We start from the raw sequence: 17,331 nt of genomic DNA on the forward strand, positions 1-17,331 counted from the left end.
GATTTGTAATCGGCTTTTGGTGCATTGATTTTACTGGGCAGTGTTCAGACTCTGGCTCCAACCTACCTTCTTTCTCATGGCTGGTCCCAAACCTCGCGAGTCACTGTGGTGATGTGATGTTACTGATACTGTCATTCCACAGTAGCAGGAAGAGTTTCTGATCCCATTTCCAGAACCAGTGTGGGCAGGGAGCCACCACTGGGGATGAGGCATCCCCATTTCTGTCACTAATTCCAAGCTCTGGACTCCCGGCCCCTCCCTGTGCTGTCAGTCACAGCTGTGCGCTGTTCTCATTCAGGTTTGGCCCGTCTGGCTCTTCCTTTCTCTTTCTTTTCCCACCACCAATATTTCCCTATGTCTTGGTTCCAGCTCCTTTTCTTGATGGCCTTCCTTCTTCTGCTGTCTCTAAACTCAAATTCCAACGGCCAGATTACTCTTTTTTTTTTTTTTTTTTTTTTTTTTTTTGCGGTACGTGGGCCTCTCACTGTTGTGGCCTCTCCCGTTGCGGAGCACAGGCTCCGGACGCGCAGGCTCAGCGGCCATGGCTCACAGGCCCAGTCGCTCCGTGGCATGTGGGATCTTCCCGGACCGGGGCACGAACCCGCGTCCCCTGCATCGGCAGGCAGACTCTCAACCACTGCGCCACCAGGGAAGCCCCAGATTACTCTTGATTGGTCTTCCTAGAATACACTAGTTTCATCCTGTTATACTTCCTTTTCAACAAACCCTTAAATAACTCTCCCTCACCTACAAGATAAAGTCTGGAGTCCTTACCTGGGCAGTCAGAGCTTCTTGTGTCCTAAGGACTTGAGAGCCTTCTGTTTGGAACCTCCTCTCCATCTACCCCTGGCCATTTCCTGTCCCTGAAGAGGCAGTTCACATTCTTGAGTCTTAAAAATATTCATACCTCTTGACTCAATTTCTGGAAATCTATCCTAAGGAAATAATCCAGACAGTGAAAAAAGCTGTAATGTATACACACTCATTTCAGCATTATTTTTTTTTTCAATATTTATCTATTTATTTATTTAGGCTGTGCTGGGTCTTAGTTGAGGCGTGCGGGATCTTTAGGTGCATGTGGGATCTTTTAGTTGCAGCATGCAGGCTTAGTTGTGGCATGTATGCGGGATGTAGTTCCCCGACCAGGGGTTGAACCCGGGGCCCCCTGCATTGGGAGCACGGAGTCTTACCCACTGGACCACCAGGGAAGTCCCAACATTATTTTTAAAGCATCAAAGTATAAACAAGATAAATGTCAAATAATATGGAAACAGTTCAGTAAATGATTATAGATCTTCTCCCTAGAATTTTAAGCCACATTAACAATGGTAATTATGACGACAATTCAGCAACAGGAAAAATGCTTATGAAATAGGATGAAGGGACCAGAGAGTTCACATTTATGGAGCACCTACTGTGTACCAGCTCATGCTAGGTGCCTTACTCATCTCCCACAGATGAGGAAACCAACAGAGGGCTTGGATGACCTGAGGTCACACAGCTCATAGTCCCAGTTTTGCTTAATTCCAAAGCATGTTCTTTCTACGCTCTAAAACACAAAACTGTATCTATGTGATACAATTCCTATTTGGAGTAACAGTACTGAGGATGAATCTTTTTAAATTGTTTTCTGCGAATATTATTTAAGCTATTCAACAATTTTATTGAATGCCCATTCTACACTGACAGGTAGACGGCAAGGAGCTAGCTCCCAGGCAAGCTTAGGCTCCAAAGCCATGTCTACACATAATCTTTTACTTAACAGTTTCTCTTGCCTGGACTGCCTCTCCCCCTCCCCTACACATCCTTTAAGGCTCCGCCTAAATTCTACCACCCCCAAGAAGCCTTCCTTAACCAACCCAGCCTAAGGAGCATGCACTCTCTTTTTTTTTTTTTTTTTTTTTTTTTTGCGGTACACGGGCCTCTCACTGTCTTGGCCTCTCCTGTTGCGGAGCACAGGCTCCGGACGTGCAGGCTCAGCGGCCATGGCTCACGGGCCCAGCCGCTCCGCGGCATGTGGGATCTTCCCAGACCGGGGCACGAACCCGCATCCCCTGCATCGGCAGGCGGACTCTCAACCACTGCGCCACCAGAGAAGCCCATGCACTCTCCTTTGAGTCGCTATAACACATGAAACTTTCCTTAAGAAACATCAGTACACCTAGGCCAGCTTATATTTTATTAAGCGACTGTGCCTTTTCTCTGCAGCTAGACTGTAAGAGCCCCGAAAGCCAGACCTATGTCTTGTTAATGCTTCATATCCCCAGGAAGCCCTGGGTACAACTGAGGCCCATAATAGGTATTCAGTATGTGTGCTGGCAAGCCTTATTTCTCCCACAGTTGAGGCTGTGGGAGAGGCTCTGGCATGACACTGGTTCTTGTGCCGCCCATGAGTAGATCAGAGTTCTCTGTCAAGTTCCTCTGCCAGTTACCACCTCCGCTCAAAAGGAGGTGAACTTTGCCTTTGTTATACACCACGTTTTAAAAAACTTTTTATTTTGAAATATAGATTCATAGGTAATTGCAAAGAAATGTGCAGGGCGGGGCCCCTGTATGCTCCACCCAGCCTCCTCTAATGTTAACATCTTTTTTTTTTTTTAAGAAGATGTTGGGTGTAGCAGTTTATTAATTAATTTATTTATTTTTGCTGTGTTGGGTCTTCGTTTCTGTGCGAGGGCTTTCTCTAGTTGTGGCAAGCGGGGGCCACTCTTCATCACGGTGCGCGGGCCTCTCACTATCACGGCCTCTCTTGTTGCGGAGCACAGGCTCCAGACGCGCAGGCCCAGTAGTTGTGGCTCACGGGCCTAGTTGCTCCGAGGCACGTGGGATCCTCCCAGACCAGGGCTCGAAACCATGTCCCCTGCATTAGCAGGCAGATTCTCAACCACTGCACCACAAGGGAAGCCCCAACATCTTTTTTTTTTTTAAATTTATTTATTTATCTATTTATTTTTGGCCTCATTGGGTCCTCGTTGCTGCACGCAAGCTTCTCATTGTTGTGGCTTCTCTTGTTGCGGAGCACGGGCTCTAGGCACGTGGGCTTCAGTAGTTGTGGCTCTCTGGCTTCAGTAGTTGTGGCTCACAGGCTCTAGAGCACAGGCTCAGTAGTTGTGGCACATGGGCTTAGTTGCTCCGTGGCATGTGGGATCTTCCTGGACCAGGGATCGAACCCATGTCCCCTGCATTGGCAGGCGGATTCTTAACCACTGCACCAGGATGGAAGCCCCAATGTTACCATCTTGTACAACAATAGTTCGGTATCAATACCAGGAAGCTGACATTGGTACAATCCACAGAGGTGGTCCAGATTTCATCATCAGTTATACATGACTTTTTTAAAATAATCCATCTTAGAAATTATCTTTTTCTACTTGAGCACATTTTCTTCATATCCCTGCCTACCGTAATTACTCTTGCTTCAAATCGTCATACATGGTATTGCTCTGAAGTCAGAGGGCCTTCCTTGTTCTGTTCCTGGCCCTGTTCCCTGCACCCTGAGTGCTCTTGGGCAAATTAACTAACCTCTCTGAGCTCTGGTTTTCTCCCCTGTAAAGTGATAATACCTCATGGGCTTTTTAAAAAAACTGTAGTGCTTAAGTTAGGCACATGATATAATAGGCACTCAGGAAATGTCAGTGTTTTCTTTCTACCCACTTGCTACATGGAAAGCCCTCTTTTTCTCACAATTGAATGGAATCCTTTTATAAATAACGTTCAAAATTAGTCTCCTCCGACATGTTCCAATTCCATCTCTCAGCAATCCTGCTCTGTGTATGTGTGACATTTAATTAGAATGATGCTGATTACATGGTCCACATTCCTGTTGAATACATTTTCATTTCTATTTTTACCTATCAGCAATATATGGTATTTGAGGACTGAGACCTCAGTGCTTTAATTTACAAGTCAACAAGCTAGATAAGAGCCTTTGTTTGGTGCCATCTGTAAAACAAGAATACTTGTACCAACCTCATAGACTTTTGTAAAGAGTAAATGAATGAATGCAGGTGAATCACTTAGGGTGGTGCCTGGCACAGACCAACTGAAAGCACGGTAGCTGCTGCCGCTGGTCAGGATGACCCCTGCTCAATTGTGTTTCTACTCAGAGATTTGTCCTTGGGCATTCGAGAGGGGATGTGTGTCTACCTGGATTTGGATTTAGATTTCTTAAGAGCTGTTTATGCTTCACACTCCAAGTATAAAATGAAACCAAAAGGCTTTAAGGGCCATTCTTGCTCTGAAATTCCATTTTATTCTATCTTGCCTTCTCTCTCCTAAGTTAGGGAAGAGATTTTAATAACAGTTATCATAGTAATATCGATGATGATAACAGCTAATATTTTTTGAGTGCTTATTATATGCCAGGAACAGTTCTAAGAACTCACCTGTGTTAACTTATCAAGTCTTCACCACAACCCTATGAAGTAGGTTCTGTTGTTCCCATTTTGCAGATGAGTAGCCCGAGTCGCAGAGACCTTGAAACCTTGCCTAAGTTTGCACAGCTGTGAGAGCTGGAACTGAGGTTGGAAGTCAGGCTGTCTGGTTCCTGAAAATAGTTGGGATACATTTGTCCTGCAGTTAGTGTTTCCAAGAGACAAGGAATGGAAAAACATTCTGTTTATTTTTACCTATTACTCGCTGGAAGTGTGATACCTAAGCCCAGGGCAGCTTACAGTTAGTAAAGAACAGAAGCACTGACATTCAATCAATTGGACACATTTCTCTGTTTTTCAATCCCCACCCTCAATTAAGGTGGCAATCAGATTAGCCAAGATTGGCCGGAAAGCAGTGAGCGTATTGGAAGTGAGGGAGTTCCAAAAGGTCAGGTTACTGACAGCTCCTGGTTGTCTGTGAATTCAGACACAGTCTGGTCCAAACTGTGTCCCCACGGAGAATTCAGCTACTGTTTAATTCCACTTCCAATAAAATCCGTCTGGAAACTCGGACTCTGCCTCGTTCCCCAAACACATTTGTGTCAGCCCCTCCTCTTGGTCTTTCGATCCCGAATCTTCCCTGGACAATGAGAGATGGGTCCTGGCCCTACAGATGTCCCCTCCACTGCACGACTGTCCCCACAGCCACATGGCGCCATTTGATTTCCTTATCACCGATAAAACCAGACCAGGCTCTGCCTGTACGATTCCTGGCTTTAATGATCCAGGGCAAATCACGGCATCATTCAGAATAATGAAAAATTGGAAACAGCAATGGAAAATAATTAAGTAAATCGGGGTCTTGTCAAAAGATGGAATAGTAAGTAGCCATTAAAATGGGGTTCTGAAAAATATTTAGTGAGACAATAGGTGCTCACAATATAAGAAGAACAGACGTTTTTTTTTTTTTTTTTTTTTTTTTTTTTTTTTTTTTTGCGGTACGCGGGCCTCTCACTGTTGTGGCCTCTCCCGTTGCGGAGCACAGGCTCCGGACGCGCAGGCTCAGCGGCCGTGGCTCACCGGCCCAGCCGCTCTGTGGCATGTGGGATCTTCCCAGACCGGGGCACGAACCCGCGTCCCCTGCATCGGCAGGCGGACTCTCAACCACTGCGCCACCAGGGAAGCCCCAGAACATAGGTTTTAATGCTATACTGTATGATCCCAATTTTATGTGCACATTTTCAAAATATGTATAAACACAGAAACAAAACCCAGAAGAAATACATTATAAGGTTAATAATCACAAATCGTGCGATTAGAAGTGATGCTTACATTCATTTTTATTTTTTCCTATTTTATACTCGTATACACATAAGCATGTACTCCTTTTAAAATCAGAAATAAGGAAAAAGGGAAAAAGAGAAAAGGGAAACTTTATGGTTTTCTTAAAGTTTTTCCCTTTGAAGTCCTGTTGACTTTTCCTTTCATAGGTTCACTAGTTCTTACCAGCTCTTTCCACCCATAGAGATCCAGCTCAGGTTTTGCCTCTTCCAGGAAGCCTTCCTGGACTCATCAAACTCCCAGAGATTTTCTTCAGCTTTATGGACTTCTTAGTCTCATTGCAACACATCATCAACTTTAAATGTGGGTGGGTCTCATGTCCCCAACTAGAGAGTAAGTTCTTTGATGGCAGAACCTATATATTTAAACTTTTTCCTCTTCCCCACCCCACCCAGAGAGTGCTGTACAAAGTGCTGAAGTTCAATTCACATCAGCTGGACACAAGACCTGGTCCTCACGGGAGGTACTTGAACCTAACGCCCCTTTCTCTCTGAACTTTGTTCTGTTTCCTCCAATTCAGTTGAAAGGAGTGTCAGTGCCATTAGCCTTGGGTTAAATTTTATTGTAAATTGTTTAAAAAGAATTCAGTTTGCTTTGGTAGGGACGAGCAAGTCCAGCCCTTGCCTTTACAAGGGGATTGTAAAGCTGAGAAAATAAATATGAACTATTTTAAGCAAAAAGGCATTTTTCTTGGTGAATGGGAATAATGGCATTGATGTTTATAAAAAGGAAACCAAGGTCTAGGAGAGGAGGTGACTTCCCTGGACCTCACGCTGATCAAAGGCATCACATGTCATGACAGTTTTCCTCGAGTCCTGCTGGGCTCCAAATACTGTACTGAGGTTAGAAGAAAATGAGACCCGAGGAATTTACAGTTCATCTGGGGGGGAGAAAATACCTTTCACTGAAATAACAGCCTGAGCAAGCAGTGGTAGAAGATTGGGTAAGATAATATGGTACAAGAGGTATACAGAAGTTAGCTGGCAGAGGGCAAGTAATGCCTAGAGTTGGATGTTATTAATGAAGACTCAGCACGTGCTGGGGTCTGCCAGCGCCCCCCGCCTCCTGCAGTGTGATGACTTCAAGACCCCCAGGACCGTGACTCTGACTTTCCTGCTCCTTTACCGTCTCCAGTTTTTGCCCTGTCCCTGTCACCTTAACATCCTTTCCTCCGCAGCTGTGGGGCTCTCGGTGGCTGGATGGCTCCCCCAGTCTGCTCCTCAGACCACCCAGCCCTTCTCACAGCTGGACTCTGATGTGGCTTCTGGCTGCTGGACAAGAGCTGTGCCAGGAGGAAGGACATGAAGACGGAACGACCCCCACTTTTACAGGGCATCCTTTGTTGAATGCCAAGTGGAAGGGTGGACGTGTAGTGTAATGGCGAGCCACACAAATGGCTTAGCTGTGAAGCAAACTAAATCAAGCAAAGATTTGCTTCAAGACTACCTAGAGAGTGAATTGAAGCAAGGAGGCTTGCCGAGTGGCATTTACAAGGACTGGATATCAGGTGTAAGGGAGGGGTTCTAGTATGGTAGCTGTGGCAAAGGAGAGCACAAGATGAACCTGAGAAATTGTTGAGGCTGTATTTTGGGGAAAGTGATGAGAGAATTAGGGGAGCCTCACTGCAGAAAGGCACATGCTGTGTGACTTTGGGCAGGGCATCTGACCTCTCTGATGCTGCTTCTTTATAAAATAAGAATAATAGTACAAACCTTAGTGTTTTGTTTTGAGTATTATACATACAAAATGTTTATAAAGTTGCTTGGCCTAGTGCTTTGCACAGAGGAGGTGGTAAACCGTGGATTTTTTAGTTATTAAAGATCAGCATGACAGAGGCTGGATCAGTGATAAAGAGAGGAAGGAATCTAAAGGAACTAATATTATATCTCAGGGGGCCTGGCAGGTGATGCTGGGTTAGAAATAGGGAATTTGGGGGAAGTGGCCTAGATGTTGAAAAGCATGATGTGTTTAGTGTTTGAGAGTTTTTGCTTGTTTCAGACCTCCAGTCACCCCAGGTAGTGGGTAGCTCTGATCAAGTGGACAGATCAGTCGAGAAAATAGGATCAGGCAAGCAGAGCAAAGGAGAGACAGGGCTGCAGCGTGCAGGAGGTGTGAAGACACAGTTGCTGCCGAGTGAGCGGTCCAGAGTCCACGGAGGCTGCCAGCAGTTGTCAGATCTGCCATCACCTGCTGCCAGGCAAAGAGCTGGGCCAGTGCTTCTTATCCTGGCCATGCACCAGAATCACAGAGGATCACCTCTGGCCCCTTGTCGGAGATGCAGGACTAGCCACAGGCCAAGCCAGGAGACAGCAAACGGGGCTTAGGGGGTTGGGGGCCAGGAGGCAGGGGGCCAGAGGGAGGGAGGGGCAGGGCAGAAGGAACCCTGATTCCAGGCTACCCACTGCCCAAAGTCCCTCTCCCCCACACACACCCTGAGGGGGATTGGCCCCAGTGAGGCTGGCTCCTAGCCGCAGATGGCAGCAACCTCAGAATCCCGGGCAGGTTTCAGGAATTGGAGCCAACAGTTCTCCAATAGAAACGTTCCCCGAGTCCTCCTAGGAGAAGGTCCTGCAAGCACCCAGAGACCTTTTGCTAAATGCCTGTCATCCTCTTACTGACTTTGAAATTCATGATCGCTTTCCTCCCAATCACACACTCTTACTTCATTCAACAGATGTGTATGACTATTTCTCCCTCCTCCTTGCCACAGGTTAGACCCTGTTCAGGCTCTGGGATAGGCCAGGACAAACAGGCACGGCTCCTGCTCTCCAGAAACTTACCTTTGAATGGGGGAGACAGAGTGTGGACACATACGAAGTATGTCAGTTGGTAAAAAGCGCTACGAAGAGGAATAGATCAGGGATAGAAAATTAAAGGAGAATGATGGTCAGGGAAGTTCTCCGCAGTTAGGTGACATTTGGGCAGACGCTTTAGGGAAATGAGCATGGGAGCCTGGAGGATACAGAGAGGAACATTCCAGATGGGGGATATTAAGTGCAAGGGCCCCAAGGCAGGATGGTACAAGGGGCCCCTGAGGCTGGGACAGATGAACTATCGGGAGATGGCAGGATGGACCACTGGTGCAGGTCTAACCATTCTTAGAGTTTTGAAGTTGGAGGAAGCCACTGAAATGAAGCCACTGAGTGTCATTGGACACTCTGTTAATCCCGCTGATAGGATTTTTTAGTAACCAGAGCAGCTGCATACATACTAGTGAAATTGGCCATATCACGTTTCCCTCTCTTTCTTAAAATAAGTATAAAAATATTAGGTAAGGGCCTCCCTGGTGGCGCAGTGGTTGAGAGTCCGCCTGCCGATGCAGGGGATACGGGTTCGTGCCCCGATCTGGGAGGATCCCATATGCCGCGGAGCGGCTGGGCCCGTGAGCCATGGCCGCTGGGCCTGCGCGTCCGGAGCCTGTGCTCCGCAATGGGAGAGGCCACAGCAGTGAGAGGCCCGCATACCGCAAAAAGGAAAAAAAAAAAAAAAAAAAAAAAATATTAGGTAAGACAAGTCCTAGTGACAGAAGAGGATCCTTATTAAATTTACTTCTGGCATCAGTGGTTGGATATGCCAGACATGATCCCCAGAGAGTGAGAGAGGGCCCTGGTAGAGAGTGTTTCTCTCTTAGAAATAAAATGACTCATAATTTAAAAGGTTCTCTTACAGGCAAATGGCGAGTTGAACTCCATATACTTCTGTGTACAAACATTAAGAACAAACACCATTAGAAGCAAGACTAAAGAAATACATGAAAATATATGACTTAATCTCTCGTAACAAGGAACTGTTTTCAATTTCTTTTTAAATGTCTTCTATTCTTTGTTTTTTTTTTACCCCCTGGCCTGGTTGTTGTTACTTTGAATTCACCTTTTTCTTGTTGGAAGCTTTCTAGGGGTGCCTGTGGGTTTCTGTCACCTCCTGAACTGCTTTGGCACCCAGAGGCTGGGGGCTCCTGACAAAGCCCTCTGGCTCTTTGCCTTATCAGAGAGGAGACCTTTATTTGCTGCTTTGATTACCTATGCAGGAAGTGTGGAGCTTTTCTGACTTCTGGCTGAGATTCCAAAAAAATCTCTTTAGTCATATGATCTCTTTAGTCATATGGTCCCTTTTTAAAGTAGAGCAGATAAGATGGTAAATAGCTTTAGGTTATTTTCCCCAATGATCCTTTCTTGTGTTTCTTTCCTTTAATCAGGACGTGGTCAGCTATATGGCTTCATAGTTGTCTACCCCATTCTCTTTTGAAAGTTACTGTGATTGCTTAAAAGCAGACAAAAAACTGTTAACTTTTTCTATACTTTCCCCAACCCCCCAAACAAGCCTATTAACTTTGCTTCCCTACCTTATTTTCCTTAAAACTGGGTGTGAAAGGGTTAAAACACAAGCAAACAAACTCCAGAGCTCTACATATCAGAACAGTTTGTAGACACTTGTATACTGGTTTCCTCATATAAAACACCCTCCCTACCCAAATGTCTCCAAGGTTCAACTATTAGAGATTATTTTTTTAAGCCTTTAAGCCTTAATGCATATACCCTCTGGAAGACTATTGATCAGCTAGTAGCATCTCGTGAATTAGATAATCAGACAGGGGACTTTGAATTTCAGCAGGGGGTGGGGGGTGTGCCCATAAGGGCATGTTTCTGGGATTGAAACCGTGCACCTCAGATTGGGACTTGAACCCATGTGCTGGGACTCAAACCTGGCCAAAACCGTGATTGGGACTTGAACCCAGGTGGCAGGGACTCGAACCCAGCCAAAACCCACAGTCTTCCAACTGAGATCACACACCTGGTTTCAGGACTTAAATGAAGCTCAGGTTCTTGATGTCTCATCGCAGAAAGAATTCAGTGAGAGACAAAGTGATTGGTCAGAAGTGGATTTATTTAGAGAGAAGCACACTCCACAGACAGAGCGTGGGCCATCTCAGAAGGCGAGAAAGGCGCCAGGGTATGGGGTTGTCAGTTTTTATAGGGGTGGGTAATTTCATAGGCTAATCAGTGGGAGGAGTATTCCAACTATTTTGGGGAGGGGGTGGGGATTTCCAGGAATTGGGCCACTGCCCACTTTTTGATCCGTATTGTCGCCTTAGAACTGTCATGGCGCCTGTGGGTGTGTCATTTAGCTTGCTGATGTGGTACAGTGAGCATATGCTGAGGCTCAGGGTCTAGTGGAAGTCGACTTGTCCACCACCTTGGACCCACTTAGTTCTAATCCATTTATGTCATGTCCTCGGGCTATGTCATTCTTTCAAAGGTTGTGCCCTGCCCCCTTCCCTCCTGTTTCAGGATCAGTGTGAGCAGCATGAAGTCCCCAAATGCCTTAGCTTGGAGGGCCTTAGGGAATGGGCAGAGAAATGAGGAAAAGAAAGGTGAAAGCCTTTACAGAAAAGTAGTGGGTGGGGAAAACAGGAAGAACGTGGCAGAGGGAGTGGACAAGGCAGCCATCCTCCGGGGCTCTGCCCCTTTCCCCTGAGCAGTCGGGTCCTCTCTCACACACCAGTGGTCAGTGAGGGCCAGTGACCCTCAGAGCTCCAGCCCCGGTCTCTCCCATGAGTCTGAGCCCTCCTCACAGCTCCCTGGATGATCCCACCTGGACGTCCCCACTCCCCCCAGCCCCAGCTACCTCTCTCTTCTCCATTTCAGTCAAGGGGGTTGTGGCGTCTGGTGGCTGGACCGGGAAGCCCACAGTCATCTTTTGTACCTTCCTCCTGGTCCTCCTCACAGCTTATTCTCCCATCCTGATATCATCACTCAGTGCAGGTATTTGCCCCTGACCTGGGGCGATTCGCTCACACATCTCTGCCTTAAATCTCTCTGTCCAATCCCATCTTGCATGCCACCTCTGGACTGATCTTTTTTTTTTTTTTTTACATATCAATAATTACTTTATTTATTTATTTATTTTACATCTTTATTGGAGTATAATTGCTTTACAATGGTGTGTTAGTTTCTGCTTTATAACAAAGTGAATCAGTTATACATATACATATGTTCCCATATCTCTTTACTCTTGCGTCTTCCTCCCTCCCACCCTCCCTATCCCACCCCGCCAGGCGGTCACAAAGCACCGAGCTGATCTCCCTGTGCTATGCAGCTGCTTCCCACTAGCTAACTACTTTACATTTGGTAGTGTATATATGTCCATGCCTCTCTCTCGCTTTGTCACAGCTTACCCTTCCCCCTCCCCATATCCTCCAGTCCATTCTCTAGTAGGTCTGTGTCTTTATTCCTGTCTTACCTAGGGGTAAGACTGGACTGATCTTTGATGTCACCCACTGCTCAGGAGGCTCCCAGAGCTCTCGGTTAATGTAGGCAAAGCCTAAACTCTTCAGCCTGTTGTTCAAGGCTGTCCTCAGTCTGGCCCCTGCCTGGTCCTCTGTATCTTTCCTTCAAGGGAGTTAGAAAGGAAAAAGGAGCCAGGGAGATGTTATCGTTTAATCCTCACCACAGACCTCTGAGAAGGAACCATTATCATCTTCATTTTTCATATGAGGAAACGTGGGTTTAGGTGAAGTAACTTATTCAAGATCAAACAATAAGAAATTGGAAGAGCTAGGATGTCAACCTAAGCCTGTCTGACTCCAGAGCCCAAATTCTTAGCCACTGTGCTCTGGTGGCTTGCAGACTCAAAGTGTGGTCGCTGGGCCACGGCCATCAGCATCACCTGGAGTCTGGTGGGAATGCAGAGTCTCAGGCCCCACCCCTGCTCTGCTGAAGCAGAATCTGCATTTTAATAAGATCCCCAAATGATGAGTGTGCACTTTACAGGTTGAAATTACAGAGGAGGAAAAAGTTTTCTTTGACCCTCTGAGGGTGCCTGGCTGGGTCTGAAAATTAAACTGACAAAGACAGATTAACAGGAGAAAAGCATATAAATTTGACTGAATTTTTACAGGTGCCTGGGAGCCTTCACAAGAGAATGAAGACCCAAAGAAGTAACCAGAGCAGGAAGATTTTATACCTTTTAGACAAAGAAACAATACATTTGTGAAGAACTGACCAGACAAAGGGGTTTGGGCTATGGGTAGTGAATGGTGAGGAAATAACTAGGAAGATAAGGGTTAGCTTAACAAGGTTTGTTTGCAGATTCCTCTGGTGACTTCTTAAAGTCTGTCTCCAGTAAAAGGAGCATTTATTTCCCCTCTTTAGGCAGAAAAGGGGGAGCCGTTTCTGCCTTTTGCTGCCACTTAATTGCCTTCAGCTCAAGACAGTTTTTATGTCCAAGAGGCACATTTGGGGTTGACATATTGTGGTTTCCCTCAAGATGCACTGCCCTAGTGGTCTTTCCCTTTCTGTGTAAGCCTTCCCTAGTTCCCTAGCTAATGCATCCCTTCCCTGGTATAGTACTTAAGAACATCGTAGCCCCTAGAGGTAGATTTGGGGGTTCAAATCCTGCCACTTATTAGCTGTGTGGCTCTAGGCAGGTAACTTAACCTTTTGGTGCCTCAGCTTCCACATCTGTAAAATGGGGATAAAAACAATACCTACCCCATGGAGTTGTTGTAAGGGTTAAATGAGTTGATGCTTGTAAAGTATTTTAGCACTGTGTCTGGCACATAAAGAATAAAGTACCCACTGTCCTTTTCCCCTCTGTGATTCCTGCCCCACGTCTTCTTGTCCTTCCTCTCCTGGGAAGCCTTCCCCCAACCAGCAGAGCTCAAGGTGATTTCTCCCTTTCCAGATTCTATTGCAAATGGTCTGGGACTTCAATCATAGAATTGTACCTTAGGGAAAATCTCCTCTTATTATATTGATGAGGAAACTGAGTCTCAAAGATCAAATGGTAGAACCAGGACTTGAACCCAGGACTTTTTAAACTCTAAAATTAGCAGTTTCCAATGTACTCCATTTATAGTAGTATATACCTTTCTGTTCCCACATAGCAGCCAATACATATGCCTTGAAAAAAGAATATTAAAAGTATTCATCATGCTGCTATTTATAACAGTGAAAAATGGGGAGATGTTGATTTGAACAAATTTAAATAGATTTCTTTACCTTATGACTCTTCAGAGGCTTTAATAAGCTTATTTGCCTGCAAATCTGAAATGGAGGATTTGGTGTGCAAGGTTTCATAGATTTATTTGTCCACAGACCCTTTTTCTGACGAATGCTTGTTAGTCACCCACTATACCTACTCTCCTGGCAACCCTCCAATGTCCAGTCCTATGGGTTCTCTCCAGGGAGCCTCTTGCTTTATCTGTCGACAGCATTTGACTCCAGTCTGTTGTGTGCGCTGGTAACATGTCACATTTGCATTGAGGTTTGTGGAGCTGATGCTGAGGAGGAAAGTTCAAGGATGCTGGCTTTGAGAAGGTGGCCAGGCAGTGACTGGAGGTTGAGGTCAGATGATCATTTCAGACCCACAGGCTAGTGAAGTTTGATCTTCTGGGAACGTTCTGGGATTCTTCCTTCTTAGACCTTCAGCTGCCCCTTGACCTTGCTCACCGTAGCTGAGTAAGTGGTCAGTGGGAAAGCCACACTAAGATGTACCAACCAGCACCGACCAGCTAGCAGTTCGGGAAGGGCTCAGCTGCCCTGGGCTGGGGAATGCAGAGGGGAGAGCTGCTGGTGGGGACCTGCACTGGGTGCTAGTAGGCCGGCCCTGCTCTGAGTGCTTTGCTGCATAAATTCGCTGTGGCCTCACAGCAGCCCCGTGTGCTAAGCCCAGGACACCACACACACAGAATGTCATTACCTGCCCAACACCACACAGCTAGGAAGCAGCAGTGCCAGGATTTGGTTTGAAACCCATGCTGCTGCCCACTCTGCCTCCCCAGCCCCTGCCCTCCAAGGGTCTGAGGAGGTTGGAAAGAAAGAACAGACTAGAAGGAACCGCCAGGGTGTAGGTCAGGAAGCACCCGAAAGCAGTGCAGCTCTGCTGATAGGGGCACCTGCTCCCATCTCTTGTTCTCTGGCCTTCTCGCCTCTCCCCACAGGCAGGAGAACACCCGGGCCTCGAATGCGATGGGTTCCCATGGGGGCCCTGCGTCGTGGCCTCTGTGCTGGGATGGGGAGCCCCTGCCCAGAGGTTTCTACCCTGAGTACCCAAAATGGGCTTGTGCTTTCTCGACAAGTTGGGGCTTCTAACAACCATGAGCTTGTTCTCTGTCCAGGGCAGGTCCCAGCTCGCGGGCTCTTCAGAAAGGGTTGAAGAAGGGACTGACAGTGGGGTTTGGGGGCCCTAATTTCTCACTGTCTCTAGTTCTCACTCCCTTAAAATGCAAAGGGCCGGTGTTCCTGTTTTAGGGACCGTGTAGGGCACGTGCCACTGGGCATCCTGGGAAGGAGCGTGCCGACAGCCGCAGTGGGCAGAGAGAGGGCAGGAGGGCAGGTTTAAATCCTGGGCCTTGGGGCCAGGGGCCCCAGGGAGCTGTCCTGTCACAAGAAATAGCCCTGGATGCCAGCCAGCTGGAGCCCGGACACCTTCTCCCAGGCAGAGGCAGGGAGGAGATGGGGAGACGCCAGTGCCAGCCCAGCCCAGAGAGACCGAACCCAGAGTCCGGTTTGCAGCCGAGGATTAGGTCCACAATTCTCCCTGTGCCCCGGGTGGGTGGGAGGCTGAGGGCACACAGGGACCCAGTAGTCCCTGGATATTGCAAATCTGATATCCTGTCCTCAGGGTGCCCCTTGGCTTCTCCAAGGACACGCCCATCCCCTAACAACCGAGTCTCCCCTGGAGCCCAGATCGCGGTTCCTTTCTCCTCCTGGTGGTGCCGCCCTCATGCCCTCCCCATCCTGGTCCCCGAGAGCGGCCGTGCTCGCCGCTGTAAAGCTCTTTGTGGCTCTTTGTGTGATTTAAGTAATTCCCACTAAAGTAATTCATTCTTTTCTGAATGACCCATAGGCTTGATCCTTCCAGGGCACATTTGCATTTCAAGCAAAGCATTTGTACAAACAGATTTAAGCTTTAATTGGTAGAATGAGGGGCAATTATTTTTTTGGGGGTGGGGACTTTCCCAGGCCCTTCCCTGCCATCCTCTCCCCTCCCCAATGCAGGGAGGGTGTGGCTGGGATGTGCCAGGGGAGGCGTCTGCGTCAGGAGGAAGGGAGATCAGTGGTTCCAACTGAAACTTTTTTACGGTGGGACCTAGACTCATCAGCTTTTTATTTTCCCAAGGTTTGTTTTATTATCACTGATTTCCTAACACTGTCGTTTCACAGCACCAAAATACAAAGAAGGAGCTCATGTCAGTCTTCAGCTTTCTGAAAACGTAGTACATTATTCTTAGTTTTTTTTCATTTTGCCTCAGACTGGTGAGAACCTCCTGGGGTGGGGGAGGGCTAGTGGTGAGAACCACCGACTGGGTGGCCCCCCGAAGCCCTCCAACTCTGAAACACCAAGGCTTTCAAACACCGCAGTCATGCTGCATTAAAGATGCATTTTCAAATGTTAATAATTAATGTCAGTGTTAATTTATCATAGTTTCACATAACATTCTATAATGGCAATGGCCCCAGGAGAGAGGATGGTGAAGGAGATTGAGGACCAGAGTAGAAAAGAAGCGGGGATCAAGCGAGGGGGCAGGGTAGGTGCGGCAACCGCTCTTCCAAGCTGTGTCCATCTTCCAGGACACTGGGGAAGAGTCTTGGGCTGCAGGAGACAGTTTTATAGTCTTCTCCCAGAGACAGAGAGACAGAGTGTGTGTGTGTGTGTGTGTGTGTGTGTGTGTGTGTGTGAGAGAGAGAGAGAGAGAGAGAGAGAAAGAGGGTGAGTGGGGGGGGTGAGTGGGCGTGTGTGGGAGTGTGTGTGGTTGTGTGTGGGGGGAGTGTGTGTGCGTGGGTCCGTGACAGTGAGTGTGTGTGGGTGTGAGTGGGTGTGTAGGAGTGTGGGAGTGTGTGGTTGTGTGGGGGGTGGGGGGAGTGTGTGAGTGTATGTGACAGTGAGTATGTGGGTGTGTGGGGAGTGTGTGATAGTGAGTGTGGGGGGAGTGTGGGAGTGTGTGTGGGTGTGAGAGTGGGTGTGTGGGAGTGTGTGTGTGGGAGTGTGGGGGTGTGGGGGGGAGTGTGTGAGTGTGTGTGACAGTGAGTATGTGGGTGTGTGGGGAGTGTGTGATAGTGAGTGTGGGGGGAGTGTGGGAGTGTGTGTGGGAGTATGTGGGTGTGGGTGTGAGTGGGTATGTGGGGGGGTGGGATGTGTGTGCGTGCGTGTGTGTGCATGTGTGTGTGTACACACGCATGCACACATGTGTGTGTTCTATGGCCTGGCTTCCTGAACAGGTGCTGGTCTGCTGGCACCTATGCCTGATTTCCAAGCAAAGACACCCAGCGGAAAAGGCAGACATCTTGGAGTGGGGCTGGGGCTGGGGAAGCAGTGGGAAGGGCCGAGGCCCTGGCGCTGTAAGGGAGGGACCCTTCTGTTTGCAGCCTGGGTCTGGTTTCTCACAAACCGCCCAACCTGGTCCCCTCAGCCTAACCAGGAGGCTTAGCTCCCCGGTGTTTCTCGTTGCCGTTGCAGGTGTATGTGGCTGCTGCGGTGCCCTGCGCCCCAGGTACAAAAGGCTGGTGGACAACATCTTCCCTGAGGATCCCGAGGTGGGTCTCGTCTCCTGCCGCCAGCACACCTCTCACCACCTTACCCCATCCAGGGCCCTGGGGGCTGCTCCGAGGGAGGG

General features: G+C 47.9%; 1 protein-coding gene across 2 annotated transcripts in view; it reads left to right on the forward strand.

The window, feature by feature from the left end:
* Positions 1-17,331, forward strand: part of EFR3B (EFR3 homolog B) — an 88,974-nt gene that overhangs the window by 21,123 nt on the left and 50,520 nt on the right. For both annotated transcript variants that reach the window (XM_060117666.1, XM_060117665.1), the window contains exon 2: positions 17,175-17,251. In XM_060117666.1, coding sequence (XP_059973649.1) covers positions 17,175-17,251 — 77 coding nt within the window. The remainder of the gene's footprint in view (positions 1-17,174; positions 17,252-17,331) is intronic.

Source organism: Mesoplodon densirostris, chromosome 14 (genome assembly GCF_025265405.1).
Source record: "Mesoplodon densirostris isolate mMesDen1 chromosome 14, mMesDen1 primary haplotype, whole genome shotgun sequence".
In the NCBI taxonomy this organism is placed as follows: domain Eukaryota; kingdom Metazoa; phylum Chordata; class Mammalia; order Artiodactyla; family Ziphiidae; genus Mesoplodon; species Mesoplodon densirostris.